The 17,124-nt window shown below is 40.0% G+C and overlaps 1 protein-coding gene across 11 annotated transcripts in view; it reads right to left on the bottom strand.

Annotated features, from left to right (window-relative positions):
• The window catches only part of CCDC187 (coiled-coil domain containing 187), a 122,759-nt gene that overhangs the window by 66,994 nt on the left and 38,641 nt on the right, over positions 1–17,124 (bottom strand). For 8 of the 11 annotated variants that reach the window (XM_056812700.1, XM_056812697.1, XM_007475319.3 and 5 more), the window contains 5 exons: positions 16,695–16,829; positions 15,032–15,693; positions 11,660–11,754; positions 8,390–9,039; positions 6,222–6,312 (listed from right to left, as the gene is read on the bottom strand). In XM_056812700.1, coding sequence (XP_056668678.1) covers positions 6,222–6,312; positions 8,390–9,039; positions 11,660–11,754; positions 15,032–15,693; positions 16,695–16,829 — 1,633 coding nt within the window. The remainder of the gene's footprint in view (positions 1–6,221; positions 6,313–8,389; positions 9,040–11,659; positions 11,755–15,031; positions 15,694–16,694; positions 16,830–17,124) is intronic. The other 3 variants (XM_007475321.3, XM_056812698.1, XM_056812703.1) reach the window with 1 other exon arrangement.

Below are 17,124 nucleotides of genomic sequence, written 5' to 3'. Positions count from 1 at the left end.
TGGAGATAATCTCAAAAGAAAATCATTAGCATCTTATAAGGGGTATTGGGAAAGGCTTCTTGCTGAAGGAGAGATTTTAGCTGAGACTTGAAAGATGACCAGGAGGAATAAAGAGGGATGGAACTCTAGGCAGAGAGGATAGCTGTAAAAACTGGAGTTGGGATATGGAATGTCTTATGTGAGGAACAGCAAGGAGACCATTGGCACGAGTTCAGAGAGCACATGTAGGGGATGGAAAGATAGGAAGGGGCTTGGGTTGTGAAGGACTTTAAAAGTCAAACTGAGAATTTTCTATTTGATCCTGGAGGTAAAAGGAGTCCACTGGAGTTGATGGAGAAGAGGAATGACATGGTCAAACCTGAACTTTAGGAAGATAACTCTTTTGAGAGTTGAGAGGATGATTGACTGTAGAGGGAAGATACTTGAGGTAGGGAGGCCATAATTAGGCCATTGCAATGGTCCAAAAATGAGGTGATGAAGGCCTGTTCACCAGGGTGCTGGTAGGAGTACTCCTCCTTTGAGAGGAGAGAAGGGAGCATATGTGAAAAATATTGTAAAGATAGACTTGAAAGGCTATGGCATCTGATCAGATATGGAAGGGGGTTGGGTGAGGGGTAAGAGTGAGAAGCTGTGAGCCAACAGTATGAGCCTCAATTATTGGGTGGATGATTGGTGCCTTTGATAGTAAGAGTGAAGTTAGGAATAGAGGAGGAAATGGGGGGGGGATAAATGAGTTCAAGATGTCCAATGAAAGTGAGGTCAGAAGGGATTTCACTGCTGGATAAATAGACCTGAGGAGCATCAAAATAGAGATGATAGTTAAATTCATGGAGGCTGATGAGATCAATCATCAAGAAAAATGATAGAGAGGAAAAATAGAAGAGAACAAAAACAGAACCATGGGGGCAACCAAGATTAAAGGGAACAACTTGGATGATCCTGTAAAAGAGACTAAGGATAGAGTAACTAGGTGACTAAGTGGATACAGAGCCAGGCCTAGAGTTGGGAGGACCCAAATTCAAATCTGACCTCAGACATTTACTAGCTGTGTGACCCTGGGCAAGTCACTTAGCCCTAGTTGTCTAGCCCTTAACACTTTTCTTAGTGTCACAAAACCCAAAAATGAGTATTGAAAAGAGAAAAGAATGATTGACAGTGTCAAAGGGTACAGGAAAAGTAAAGAATAATGAAATTTGAAAAAAGTTCATTAAATTTGACAGCTAAAAGATTATTAGTAGCTTTGGAGAGAGCAATTTCAGTTGAATGAAGATGAGATCTGTGGAAAGGAAAACTGAATCAAGCTTTGGGCCTTTATGCCACTGAGGTGGAACAGATAGCTTGTCTCTCAGGAGGGTCTGTGCTTACCTGCCCTGGGTATCTTCAACATCAATCAATAGAGAAGACATCCCCTCAGGCTATCATAGTTGGCCCATTTCTTGGGAACCCCATTTTTCAAAAACAGTCTCTCAGCAGGGGGTAGCTCTCTCCTTTTACCTCACCAGCATCCATATTCCCTCTATCCCTTCAACTCCTCCATTCCCTGTTACAAAACCTTCCTTATCTCCTATACTTCTTCAATCCTCAACAATTCTTTTAACTATTACAGATCAGATGCCAGACTTTAGGGAGCTAAAAAGAGTGAAAGGAGAGGAAGGAGGTGCCTTTCTGAAGGAATAGGTCAGTCAGTCAATAAGCATTTATTAAGCACCTACTATGTGTAAGGCACTATGCTAATTCCTGAGGATACAAAAGATACCCCCCCCCCCAAAGTTCCTTTTCCAGGATAGAATGTTATCAAAGAAACTTGGAGAGAAGAGAATATTAAGAAGTGGATAAGAGATAGCGAGTGTCAAAGGATGCAGAGAGGGCAAGAAAGATGAGGATTCAGAAAAGATTTTGAAATTAAGAGGTTACTGATAACATCAGAGAATAATTTTGGTTGAATGATGAGATCCAAAGCCAGATGGTAGAAAGTTAAGAAGAATGAGAGGAAAGAAAGTAAAAGCATCGATTGCTTAGTCACAAAAAAGGAAGGAGAGATTTGATAACTTTATCAGGAATGGATGGATCAAGTGAGGATTTTGAGAAGGGGAAGAAGCGATGGCCCTTCTCATTGCCAGGGTAAGCCCTCTACATGCCCAAATGATCTTATTCCATGCAGTCTTTTCCAGCAGATTGTCTCCTCTAGCAACCCAACATTCTCAATGGCTTCAATCTCTCCCTGTCTCCTGGCTTCTTCCCTACTGATTACCAGCATGCCTTTGTCTCTCCCATCCTCAAAGAACACTCATGTGATACATTCATCCTGTATCTCTCCTCCATTTCATGGCTAAACCCTCAGAGCCTGACATCACAGGATCCAGAACCCAAGAAACTTGGGAATAGCAATGCTTTCAGCCTAATAATCACAGTCATCATCCTAGGAAGCAGCCCCTGTGAAATGCAGCTTGGCAACTGCTCCTCTGGGTGTTATAGCCAAATCTATTAAAGTCCCAGAAAGAAAAATTCTTGTTATCAAAGTGTTAGCACTGTCAAATGGTTTGATTTTTAGAAAGTGATACAATTTTTATCAGTGGAAGTGGTATTTAACAAGAGGTCTGGGTTCAAATGTGGTCTCAAATATTTCCTAACTGTGTGACCCTGAGAAAATCACTTAACACCAGTTACCTAGCCCTTACCATTCTTCTGCTTCTGAACCAATACTTTACATCAATTCTAGGACAGAGGATAAGGGTTAAAAGAGAGAGAGAATTCACACAAAACAAGCCCTTACACAGAGGTCAGAAAAAGTGATACAAGGACATCTTCAAGATCTCTCTGAAGAACTTTAGTGTTGATTGTAAGAAATGGGAGATGCTGGCATAGGACAATCAAGCATGGTATGACCATATCAAAAAAAGTGCCGGGCACCACAAGCAAAGCAGAGTTGTAGTAGCTCAAAAGAAATGTGAGATGCACAAACATCTCCATCCCAAGCATTCATAAGAGTTATTTGTGCCCAAACTGTGGTAAAACCTTCCAAGCTCATATTGGTCTGATCACGCAGTCAGACACTATACATTGATCCCAACCTAGTTATGCCATTTTGGTCATCTTCAAGTACAAAGGCCAACAACCAGTCACTGCCCCAACATCATCATCACAGCTGGCAGTCCCCTTTAACCTCCAAAGGAGATATTGTGGGGTTAAGGTAACAAGGAGGAAGCATAAGTGGTCCGATGAAATAGGCCCTAGGGATGGTAATTCAGGGCTGAGCAAAAGAGCAGAGGGAGTTGGACTATCCAATATGGTGGTCTGGGAATGGTAAACTGGAAGATGGTCAGAGAGGATGCTTGTGCTTAGATGTTGGCATTGCTTAGTAAAATGCTACTCTCTCTGCCCTCATAAGAACTCTGGCTACTCTTCTTCTAGAGCTTCAATGGATTTTAGTACTTTGTGACTACCTAGCAACCATACATATAACCTTGGGTATGCTAATTCCCAGTCTTTGCCTGGGAACAAGGGCAGTAGTTACAAAATATAAGCTTTTTTTTTTTTTTTGGCAGGAAGACACAAGACTCTCCTGCCTATAAATCCATTAGTTTAGAGATGATAGCTATAATGACTGTGGATAAACCCTTCCATTGCCTTATTTCTAAATGACATCTGAACCGGCTATAATCCTATCTCTCTCTTACTTCTCCTTTTCATTTTCCAATGGCTTCCTGATTAGGGAAAACTTTTCCAAACTGAGGGAAATGCCCTCCAAGATATTGTTGAATCCAAGTTCCATACAAATGCAACCACTTCTTTTGGTGAAGACAAAATTAAAATCAGACAGCAAAAATGAGATAAACATCAATTTTACTCCAATTAGTAAGAGATGGCAGAGTGCTTGTGATACTCATCTCCCACATGGCATGTGCCAGGGGCTCTCTCCACCACAGGAAGGGGAAGGGCACTTATAGTAAGCAGCTTACACCAGTGTGGATCAGTGCTTCCCTCAACCCACCAGGTCCCTGATGTGAATGGGACTGGCACCCTGTGAATTTGGGGGGCCCTCCAGCCTTCAGTCAGACTGTTGCTGCTCTGTTGGTCTCTCTAAAGCTGATCCACCATAATTAGGGCCTGGGCTTCCTATTCTTCTGAAGAAAGAGGTTCAAGGATGGGTTCCCCAGACAGATTAGCAAGGAAACCTGAGGGTGGAATGACAACCCTATACTTTCTCCCCACCTTTAGAGCCAGGAATCTAAGTGATTTTCCTATGGAGTTTCTAAGACAAAGGAATAGAGGCACTTCCATCTTTGAGATGCAGAGTGGTATAGTGGAAAGAGTGTTGGATTTGTTGACTTTGATCCTACCTAGTTCTACCTAGAATTACCTATGCAACCTTGGGTAAGTCCCCCAACCTTCCTAGGACCCAGTTTCCTTCTCTGTACAAAGGGAGATTTGAACTACATTACCTTGAGGTCCATTCTGTCTCTGGCTTCATGATCCCGTGACAATGAATATAATTCAATAGTTATTTATATCCCTTTATATTACTTTATTGTATATTTCAGTTTTTTATTATATATAGTTATATAATAAAAATTTAATGAATGCTTAATATTATTTTAAATACCCACTAAGAAAATGTTTGTATAAATTGTTTTATGAAAAGAATATATTTTTCATATGGGGGTAGGGTGGGGAGGTGATCCATCAAGTTTGGCAACCATAATTAGAGAATGGATAGGTCATATGATTCCTTGTCCAATATTCTTTCTACTACACCAAGCTATCTTCCTGATGGCCTGGGCCATAATTCCTATCTATGGTAATGCCCTTGATACCAATTATCCTTTTGGATGCCAATCAGCCTGGCATTATCATGGGGAAAGGTTTCCTCTTAGATACAAAAATATCACTCCTGATAATTCATCCTTCATAAGGACATGTTAAAAAGAAAGTGGAGGAAGCTGCTGATCTTGACCTAGCCAATCTCACTCCTAAAAAGAATTAAAAGCCCAGCTTAGACTGAGATGTTCAGAACATAAAGGCTTAAAAGTCCATTTTCAATATATTTTGACTCTCCAGCTGTCACAAGAAAAACAATTTTGTTTCTTCCTCAGAAGTTCTGACAGCAATGAAGCTCATCGCATTTCAAATTTCAAAATTCTCTTTACTTTGATTCTTCTACATTCTTAGAATTGGATTAGAAGACTATCCAGGTCCCTTCCATCTATAATCACTGTTACTGTATTACTTTAGGTATCTACTGCCCCCTTGTGTCTGGTGATTAGATTAACCCCTCTGACCCCCTTCAACACCCCCCCCCCCCCAAACATACACTTTCTGGTAAGAGACCTTCCTCACTTATATTAAGAGGGCAAATTTCCCCAAATCACAGATGATAGAATGACAGAATTGGAAAGGACCTTAGACTACATCTGGTCCAACCCACTCATTCTGTGGATAGAGAAACTGAGTCTCAAAGAATTTGTGAATTGCCCATGGTCAAATAGTTAGGGGGCCAGAGAACTGAGATTTGAATTCAGATCCTCTGACTCCAAATCCGTGCTCTCTGTGACACTTGCCTAAGCCATCCACTTCTCTGGTCTAATTTAGGGCAAGCCAAACCAAATATCCTAATACAGGGAATTGAGGGGTACACAGATGTGACATTCACTAAAAAGCAACTATAGAACAGAGAGGCTAGAAAGCTTAAACATCAGTCAACATGCTACGTTGTTCATTGCTATCAGTCTGTGTTTAATTAGGTCACTGGATGGAACCAACATGAAACCATCAAGGTAAGGACATGGATTCAATGTCTTTGTGAGTCAATTTACTTTGATCTGTTCCATGGCCACAGACTACACCTTTAAGTCTGCCCAGCAGTATCCAGTCACATAATTGAGTTGGAGAGAATAGATGGTTTGATATGATACATCCCAGATGCTAAAAATACAACTAACTCATCATACACCCCCACCTTTTTAACACATTCTTTCAATAAAGGATGAATTATCAGGAGTTATATTTTTGCATCTAAGAGGCAATATCATCACCTAGTCTTTCAGTGAGCAAGACTAGGACTCACTAGGATTCTGTTCCCCCTTTCTTTCAAAATTGTTCTCTTAGAGACTAATGAGTCCAAGCAAGAACCTTGAAACTAATCAGAAGATTAGAATCTGATCCTTTATAACAATCCAAATAAGGGATGTCTTGGGTTTTAGACCACACCTAGGCTGGCATACCTTCTCGGGAAGGGAGCAGGATTTTTAAATTTGATCTTCCTTTGTTTTGGTACCCTCTTTTTCACTTCTGGATCCTCAGTCAGAGTAGAATCTTTGGAAAAAGAGAGATTATTAATTCAATAGGATTAATGGGTAAAAATACAGGGAATCTTATAAATAGCTATGAGTTTGTTGCAAAGTTGCTTGTGTATATAAGTTAATAAATTCATAAAGATATAGACTTATTTTTTCTCTTAATCAACTTTTCAGCTTCTTATATCCAGAATCCATGGCTAGAAGAAAATCATTAAAATTTGTAAAGAGATGAAGTATCCAAGAGTCTTGATTTTAGACTCCATTCTTTCCCTAGCCCAGGAGCTACCTCTATTTCTCTATAGGAAAAAAGAAAGCAGTTATTGGAGTTACAAGAATGAAATACAGTAAAAGGGAGATATAGAGTTAGGCAAATATATGGATTTCTATGCACTTATGTTTACTCTTTCCAGAGTCAATTACTTAAGAGGTTCAGTCTTTATTATGAATCATTCATCTGTAACCATTTGTAAGGGAAAAACATTTTCATAAGTACATTTGAATTTCATACATCTTGGGGATCAAGGATTGGAAGGAGGAAGTCAGACTCTGTAAGCTTGCTTATGTGCTTATACATTCAGTTGTATATAATTAGCTTTGCAAATAGTAGGAACAGAACCATAATTGGCATATTTAATTTTTGTCCTTTTCTGTTATTATTTCAGCTATAACATTTATCAGAGGTAAATAACTACTCTGGCCCATTGAAGCAAAACAGGAGGGGACTTCTGTCCCCTTCTTAGTTCCAAATTACTCTAGTATTTTTGGAGTGAGAAAAAGATAATAAATGTGCTGTGGAGACAGCTTGACCTCATTTTCTACCCCCAACATGTAGTTTATCAGATCAATTCGTCCATGGATTTCCATTAAAAAAAAATCTTTGTTGAATATGATGAAATGGCTATCTGTATAAAGAGCAAAAGGAAAGTTTTCCTTAGCAGATGCAAGTATGATGAAGTAAGATGAAGTATGCAAGGAGGAAAAACTTAGGATTTATTAAAGTTTATTACTTATTTAAGATTAAAGATTAGATTCCATTATGGAATTGAACATAAGACCTAAACATAGGTAACTATGAACTTCAGAGATATGTTCCAACATAGATGTCTTCTCAGCTACTGTGAACTTTTTCTATCTCTTTAGAAAGAAAAAGTCCACAATAGCTTTTTCATCCCTTAGAAAAATATTTGTAGGCATTAATGTTTTTGAAATAGGATTCAAATTCATATCTTCTTTAAACTTTTGTTTTCACTCTGAAGACTCACAATTGAATTAACCCAACCATTCTGGAGGGCAATTTGAAACTATGCCCAAAGGGTGCTAAAAGACTGTCTGCCCTTTGATCCAGCTATACCACTGCTGGGTTTGTACCCCAATGAGATAATAAGGGAAAAGACATGTACAAGAATATTCATAGCTGCGCTCTTTGTGGTGGCAAAAAAATGGAAAATGAGGGGATGCCCTTCAATTGGGGAAAGGCTGAACAAATTGTGGTGTATGTTGGTGATGGAATACTCTTGTGCTAAATGGAATAATAAAGTGGAGGAATTCCATGGGAACCTCCAGGAATTGATGCAGAGTGAGAGGAGCAGAACCAGGAGAACATTGTACACAGAGACTGACACACTGTGGTACAATCGAATGTAATGAACTTCTCCATTGGTGGCAATGCAATAATTCAGGACAATCCAGAGAAATTTATGAGAAACACACTATCCACCTCCAGAGAAAGAACTATGGGAACAGAAATGCAGAAGAAAAACATATGATTGATCACGTAATTTGATGGGGATATGATTGGGGTTTTCATGCTAAAAGATCTCTCTACTGCAAATATAAATAACATGGAAATAGGTTTTAAACAATGATACATGTATAACACAGTGGAACTGCTTGTCAGCTCAGGGAGGAGGGAGGGAGGAGGGGATGGAAAAATCATGAATCATGTAACCATGAAAAAATATTCTAAATAAATAAATAATTTTTAAAAAGACTCAATGCATGAGGTATCTAGATAAAAATTGAATTACTATTCCCATTTTTTAAGCTAATAAAAGTCAAAGCTTTCTGCTGAACGCTGTTTAGTAAAGACCTACCTTTGAGACTAGGTTTTATTATATCCTCAGCCTTATTCAATTCTGGGTTTTCACTGAGTATTATATGGCCATCTGCAGGTTTTGTTTCCATTTCTACCACATCTTTTCCACTTTCCTGAGTCTTTCCTTTCTTTTTGCCAAGGGGGTCAGTTACTTCCACCCCAGGCCCTTCAGGGGTCCCTGAGGCAGGTTGGCTAGAAGATTGCTGAAATGCATGGGGGCCATGAAATGATCGTTGAGGGATGGAGGGGTATTCCTGAGCTGGTGCGGGATCAGTGCTCTGCACATCCATGCCCTTTTCCAAATTGTGACTGGGCATGCCACACACTCCTGGAGAGTTTAGCTTCTCAGTCATGCATTCAATTCTCTCCTTCAGCATCTGAGCAGTGGCTTCAAGAATCCGGATCCTATCCTCCTTGTGTTGAGAGGATGAAGGGCTTGATTTTTTGCTCGGCCCCTCAGAAACCTGAATCTTCTCCAGGTTCTCAACTGGACTTAACTGAAGATCCACAGTTGGAGGTAAAGGACCAGAGATGACATCTTGCTGTTTCATGGGCCCAGGGGATATACTTATGGAGATCAGCAAAGGGGAGTTAATAGCACTTTCAGAAATCTCAGTTGTGAATGGAATATTAGTTCTCCTGGAAGTTCTGTTTAAATACAAGGGGAAAATAATTGGGGAAAAAAAACATTGAAATGACAACCACTAAGAGTAACAAACAATTCATACTTATGTAACACTTGAAAGTTTTCCAAAGTACTTTCTGAATCTCTGTCTACCTCAGTTTCTTCACCTAGAAAATGGGGATAATAACAGCACCTTTCTCCCAAGGTTGTTTCAAGGATCAAATGAGATATGGTGTTTGTAAAACACATTACATAGTGCCTGGGACATAGTAGTTACATAAATACTATTATCATTCCCACCCCCACCCCCATTTTCACATTTTCACACAAGCTTAAGCCAAAGAAATGATGTGAATTTCTCAGGTCACATAAACAGTAAAAGTCAGAACCAGTTTTCAAACTCAGGTCTCCTGAATCTAAGGCCAACATCTTGTATATTTTAATTTTAATTCTTAAGCTTGTGAGTTCATTGCTAAAGTGAACTAATGAGGAAACTCCCTTTACCAATGTAGATCAATAGAGGCTAGAGGGGTAACTAGGGACTACAGTAGATAAAGTGACAGACCTGGAGTTGAGAAGACTTGGGCTCAAATCTGATCTCAGACTCTTCCCAACTGTATGATTCTGGGCAAGTCACTTAACCTCAATTTCTTAGCCTTTGCTGCTCTTCTGTCTTAAAATTGATACTAAAAGGTAAGGGCTAAAAAAAAAACAACCAAAAAACAGTTGCTTGGTTAAGTAACTTCCTCAGGGCCCAAGAACCAGTATATGCCAGAGGCCTGACTTGAAGCTAGGTCTTATTGATTCTAACACCAGCCCTCTATCCATCATGCAATGTGGCCTCTCTCAAATGTCCTTTCCACTATTGTGTGGCAAAAATGATGGTTCCTGATCCTACGGATCTCATAATCTAATGGAGGAAATAACCAAAAGAAAGAAAAGCTGAGAGAGCTTTTGGTTGCTGGAAATCCTTCCCCATAAAAAGGGGAGCCCCTCAAGTTTTGACCTCAGAAAAACCATGATGAAACCTTTGTAGAACTACAGAGCAAAGAAAGTCATTTACAATTTTCCTGAGAAATGAGAGATGTGATTTTAAGCCCCATGCACACCAATCTAGATCAATGAGGAAGACATGAGACAGATTGGAGTGAAGAAACAAAGAAAGTAAGTTGTGAGCAAAGTGGCAGTTCTTGTCTATGGTGCTGTTTCCCTTCGGATTCAGACATCAGATACCTTAGTCTTTGGATCCAGTTCCCAACTCTACAAGCTTAGTCCTACTGTGCTGTGCTGATCAAAACTATAGACTTCTCTTGAAACAAAAAAAAAGGTTAAAGAAAAGAAAAAAAAGCCTCATATTCAGAGCTAGGTCTGGACAACAAACTAGATCTCAGGTCATTCTCTATTTGTTTAAATTCTTTCTCCCTAGCAAAAATATAATTTGGACTTGACCCGAGGAGAAAGAATGAGGTTTTCAGGTTATTCTCTTTTTTTTTTTAAATTCTATTTCTCATTCAAAAACTGAGAAGGAAATATGACAGCTTTCAAATCCTACTTACATAGTTAGCAAACATAAGAGTGCCAGAGTTTGAAAAGTGAGACATCTGAATGGTGATATAAGTTTAAATTCTCCCAAGCCAATTTCTGACAAGGTCTTCCTTCTGGTTTATCCATATCCCTCAAGAGCCCTTAATATGCTTCTGAGACAGAGGGATAGTTCTTTCTGCAGCTTTCCTAACCCTTCTAGTTACTTAAGTGACTCTTTTGACTCTTCTCTCTCTGACTTCTCATATCCCATCTCTTTCCAACTCCTGTCAGTTTCATGTTGGCATTCTTTCCCACAACCACCTCATCTTTCTCTTCCCCCTGCCACTGCCTTAGCATATTCCCACCTATTTATTCTTTGCAGTCATGTCCTACAGGTCTTTACACCGAGGTACTTCCTCCCTGCTCCAACTTGTCTTTGTAATGTTGTCAGAATAATTAGCTCAAAGATCTTCAGTGGCTTTCGATTATCTAAACTCTTTTGTCCCACTTTCAAAGACCTCTATGATCTGGCCCCATCCATTCTTTGTAGCCTTGTCCTATGACTCACCCTTCCTCCTCAAGTCCTTTCTTCTGCAGAGAAGTTGGTCTACTCTCTCTTTCTCAAACATGCCTTCTCCCTGCCTCCATGTCTTTTTTTTTTCATATTATTTCCTATGCACAGAATATCTTTCCTCTTTGCTTGCTTATTCCCTCCTTGTTCTTTAAAGCTCAATTCATATTCCACTTCCTCTGTGGAACTGTTCCTGATCCTCCAGGTTACCCTCCCTTGGACCTCAATTATACTTGATTTTATACCACACTAATGCACTTGTGTGTTAAACATGCATTAAAAACTAGGGACACCTTTAATGATTTAGACTTTAATTGGTCTTTAAAGCAAAGGGGACTGGGTCAAGGATGATTTCATAAAGCTCCTTCCAAATATGGTAGTCTAAGTCTTATGTGTTGTGTGTTAAACATCCTAGGTATCTGTTATTTGTGTCACCCTCTTACTAGAACCAACAGCTCTATGAGGACAGGCTTCTCTTATTATCTAATCTTTGCACATCCCAAGAACGCTGAACACAACAGGCACTCAAATGTCTGCTTCATACTCACTTGTCTTGAAGCTCTTTGTTACCCGCCACAGTCACTGTTAGCTGCTTTTCATGCTCTAGAGCTGCTTCCTTTTGGCTTTCCTTGGCTGCCTGGGCCTAGATAGGAAGAATAACCAACAATTCAACAAACATTTGTCTAGTATGAGATGACTGTAGAGCATCAGCACTGAAGAAAGGGAGCGACACCATAGGCTTCTGCTTGGGTAACAAAGTAGAAGATACATATGAGAGCATCTTCTCAACATGGAAGGTTGGCTTAGATCTGGGTTAAAGGGATACAGAGAAAGTGAACATCCCTTCCAATGGCCACATCCTCATCTTTCTAAGTAAGTGTTCAAGACAAAAATGAAGAGCTCAATTAGCTATGCTCTCAATTCTCCCTATTTTGTCCCCACATACACACATATCAGCAGTAGCTAAGCCTTGTTAATTTTTTTAAATTAAAAAATGTTTTAACCATTTAAATCTTTAAACCCAACTTATTGATAGTAAGTATTGGGGCAGTTAGGTGGCTCAGTGGATTGAGAGCCTGACCTAAAGATGGCCCTCATAAGTCATTTAACCCCCATTGCCTAGCCCTTACCACTCTTCTGCCTTGGGACCAATACTTAGCATTGATATTAAGATGGAAGGAGAGAATTTTTTTTCAATTAATAAAGGTTAACCATGGCTGATGGGTATGCATATGGTGATAGAGTAGGGAGTATTGAAAGCATAGGTTATTAATATTGATTTTAAGATGGAAGGAAAGAGTTAAAAACAAAACAAAACAACTAAGCATTGGTTCCAAGGCAGAAGTGTATAAGGGCTAAGTAAGTGACTTGGCCCAGGATCACACAGCTAGAAAATATCTGAGGCCAAATTTGAACCCAGATCTCTCATCTCTAGACCTGGCTCTCTATTTACTGAGTAATCAAGCTGCCCCTAAATCCCATTTATTTAAGCCCCAGCTTCTAACCCAGATAACTCAAGTAAATTTTATCAAGCCTAAACTACTCATTGACAGTAACAAAACAGATATTGTTGACCTATTGCCTACTTTAGCAAGTGGGTGAACTATAGATGTTAGTGTGGACCCCAGTATCACATATACAACATGAGTCATTGTTGTTTTCCAAAAGTAGCAACACGTTCTAAGCTCTCCCTGAAACAAGGCTCATTTTTCTAAGTCTTTACCTAATTTGGAAGGAACTTTAAGAAATCATCCTTCCCTTTGCTTTAAAGACCAATTAAAGTCTTAAATCATTAAAATAAAGGTGTTCTTATTTTTTAAGCTCTCTTCATTAAAAGGCTCAGGGGATCATATAGCAAAAGAATATATTCTGGAGGAAGGTTCCCAGCTTCATGCTCTATAATGGATAAGAATCACATGGGAGAAGAAGACTTGGAAGAGTTGGGAATCTCTCCTAGTGAGGGAACCAATCGATAGTAGCAAGCCTCAGAGAGGCTGAGATTATCCACATTCATTTAGTGCTCTGTATTTTACAAAGCACCTTGTTATTTTAACATTTGAGTCCCTGGTGGTATATTTGAACCCTGCCCTGACACTTAACTCAAGACCTACAAGTTACTTCACTTTCCTGGAATTCAAGTTTCCTTTTTGTAGATGAGGAAACAGGCCCAGAAAAATCAAATGATATGGGGAAGGACATGATTTAAGTGTCAAGGACTGGGTTCAAATACAGATTGTCCAATTCCCAATCCAGTATTCTTTCTACCACTGTCTCTGTCTCTAAGAGGTAGATCCTATGGCCTTGTTAGCACCTCTTCCAATCAATAACTCTATTGGTTCTAACAGCTATTTCCTGCTAGGGGAAAAAAAACAACTTTTGTCTTTAGCCTCTCTTCTCTGAAAAATGAAGAGTCCTGAACTTCTATAGATAAACTATATTTCAATATCATTAATTTCCTTGGTAATCATATGTATTCTTTTATGCATTTAAAAACATATTTCTAAGAAGGCTTTACCAGACTACCAGAGGGGTGCATGGCACCTATAAAAAAGGTTAAGAGATTGGCTAACATGACAGCAAAGAAAAGTAATGAATGCTGGAGGGGATGTGACAAAGTTGGGACATTAATGCATTGCTGTTGGAGTTGTGAATTGATCCAACCATTCTGGAGGGCAATTTGGAACTATGCCCAAAGGGCACTAAAAGACTATGTCCTTTGATCCAGCCATAGCACTGCTGGGTTTGTACCCCAAAGAGATAATAAGGAAAAAGACTTGTACAAGAATATTCATAGCTGTGGTCTTTGTGGTGGCCAAAAATTGGAAAATGAGGGGATGCCCTTCAATTGGGGAATGGCTGAACAAATTGTGGTATATGTTGGTGATGGAATACTATTGTGCTCAAAGGAATAATAAAGTGGAGGAGTTCCATGGAGACTGGAACGTCCTCCAGGAAGTGATGCAGAGTGAGAGGAGCAGAGCCAGGAGAACATTGTACACAGAGACTGATACACTGTGGTACAATTGAATGCAATAGACTCCTCCATTAGTGGCAATGCAGTGATCATGAACAACTCAGTTCAGAGGAAAAACTGTGGAAGTAGAAACACAGAAGTAAAACAACTGCTTGATTACATGGGTCGAGGGGACATGATTGGGGGTGGAGACTCTAAATGAACATCCTGGTGTAAACATCAACAACATGGAAATAGGTTCTGATCAAGGACACATGTAGTACCCAGTGGAGCTGTGTGTTGGCTATGAGAAGGGTGGGGGGATGGGAGGAAGGAAAGAATATGATTGTTGTAACCAAGGAATAATGTTCTAAATTGACTAAATTTTAAAAAAAAGGTTAAGAACCCCTGATATAAATGATGATGATGATAATTTTAAAAAAATCTTTTACATATTACATATTAAGATAATAGTCTTGACCTTTTAAGAATGTATGAAAGTGGTACACTTCCATAGCTCAGTGGACTGACAACCAGGCCTAGAGACAGGAGGCCCTGGGTTCAAATCTGGCCTCAGATACTTCCTAGTTGTGTGACCCTGGGCAAGTCATTTAACTCCCCTTGCCTGGCCCTTACCACTCTTTTGCCTTAGAATCAGTATTCTAAGATGGAAGGTAAGGGTTTGAAAAAGAAAAGGATGTATGAAAATGCTGAGTTTCCCCCTAACAGTGGGGACTACCTACACTGAATACTCCTATGCCCTCTACTGAGCCTCCTATGACCCAGTGACATACAAAATGCAATCTATGGCCATGGAAAAGAATGGCTAACTGGTCTATTTGTAGATTGACTCTTCAGTTCACTACTCCCCATGGGCCATGTGGGCGCTAATTTAAACCAGATGGCTAACACAAAGACCAGGGGCCAGAACCATCCAGCCAACAAACCTTCCCACCAGAGCACTTACTTTAGAAAGGTGGGGTACAGCAGAACTGGACTTAGATGGCATTTGTGATACTCTGGCATTGTTCTTCTTGGATAAAACTTCTCTCTGCTTCCTATACACTTCCAGCAAGTTCTTATCTCTCAGTTCTGAAGCTTTCTTAGCAGATGCTTTGGCTTCAAGGCATCTTCTCTTTCTTTCATTTGCTTTCTGAGTCATGAATTCCTGGATTTCTGCAAAGGAATACTGCCGAGGGGCATTCCCATTTGTCCTTCGATGGGTCCCTGGGCTGGCATTTTCTTTTTCACTTGACTTCCGTGCCCCAGAATCACCCGTCTTTGAAGGGAGGTTCTTCCCTTCTGAGGCAGATTGGAGATTCCTTCTTCTCCCTGCGTTATTTTGAGGTTTTGAATGCCATACCGATTCACCTGCTTTCTTGGTAGATATGCCCTTTGGAGACTGGGATCGTGATCTTCTTTTATTTCCCTTGTCCTGAATAGATGACTGAAGAGTTCTCAAAAGATTCAAGATAGCTTGGATTGGTTCAGAATTACTACAGGTCACTGTTGCTGAAGTTTCTGAACAGACCTGGGAGTTTTCAGGGAGAGACTCAGCTCCTTTCTGGATGTCTACACATGGAGCAGAACATGGTATATGTTCATCTTTTTCAGTTTTCTCTGCCAGTCCTACAAACACAGTCACAGAAATAGTAAGGGAGCTAGAAGCAAGAGAAAGATTGGGAGAAAGATCAAGTTTGCCCCCGATGAAATTCAAAACATATTGGGAAGGGACTCAATCCAAACTTATTCCCCATAACTTTGATCCAGAAGTCACAGTGTCAGATAACACACACACACACACACACACACACACACACACACACACACACACACACACACACACACACACATTCCACAGTCACTTTTGAGTCAGAAACTTTCCCCACCCTTCTCCAGGTGGCCAGGGCCTACCCACACATTGCCCCACTTCACATGTCTGGGAGAGAATTGCCCAATAAACTTATTCCCATTGACATATGAATAGAGAAAAACTTTTAAAAAGCAAAGCATTATAGTGCGAAGACAGCAGAATCAGAACAGTAACATTGCACACACATATTATTTTTACGTAGCCACAAATAATAGCTGCAACAATATTTTTTAAAATGCACAGAAGACCCAAGCAGGCGAGAAAGTGAATAGGATAGTCTTATATTTGCTAACTTGCTCTTGCAACTTTCTAGCAATTTATAATTTATAGGTATTTATCTATTTTTTTAAAATTTTGGTTTATTTGAAGGTTTTTTTGTTGATGGTTGCTGTTAATATTCAAGAAATATATTCCCCCATCTCACTCCTGCCCTACCAAATCCTTTCTACAAAGTCTTAAATTCGAAAATAGATACCTGGAGAGGGCAATGCTTATCCCAATAGAATGAAGCAGTTCCTGTTATAATTTCAGAGGTCACTAATAGATCAGTATAGGAGATATTCTAAGGAAGCACCCAATAGGAGACCGATGACTCCCTCTGCTCTGGTTATTCTTCCTTACTCAGATTTAACATCTCTTTGCTAGTTTCTCATCCAGTTCTACCTTCTCCTCATCCACAACCCCCACATATACCACCTAACCAGAACTGAAGTAGAGACTCAGGCAAGAATTCCATTTCCAGAGCAGCACCAAATACCTGACTCCTTTGTGGTGGCTAGGCCTCCGGAGAGGGCCCGATTCTGGATCTGGGGAAACGTGGGAGGGGGCCCAAGAAGGAGCCTCGCAAGCCTCTGTCCCTTTCTCCATGCAGAAACACCAGCCGGCTTAGCATCTTAAAGAAAAAACATACAGCCCCTGGATGCAACAGAGCCCCTCTGGCGTACTAGGGACAGGCACAGAGTGGGAGGCTCAGGTTAGGATCTAACAGCACTGGTCCAGGAAGACTTTGAAGAAGTCTCAACTCTAACACATTTATTAGTCATCTAACCAGGTAAGTCAAACTTCCCTTCCTTCATCTGGAAAATGATACAAAATGTTCACACAGCTTACCTCGAAGTGTTGTCATAAGAAAAAGATATCATGCCTCGTAGTCTAAATGTGAGCTATGATGGATAAATATACTATGA

The sequence above is a fragment of the Monodelphis domestica genome, chromosome 1, assembly GCF_027887165.1.
Source record: "Monodelphis domestica isolate mMonDom1 chromosome 1, mMonDom1.pri, whole genome shotgun sequence".
NCBI lineage: Eukaryota > Metazoa > Chordata > Mammalia > Didelphimorphia > Didelphidae > Monodelphis > Monodelphis domestica.
The sequence above is the reverse complement of the archived record's forward strand: the minus strand, read 5'-3'. Positions and strand labels throughout refer to the sequence as shown.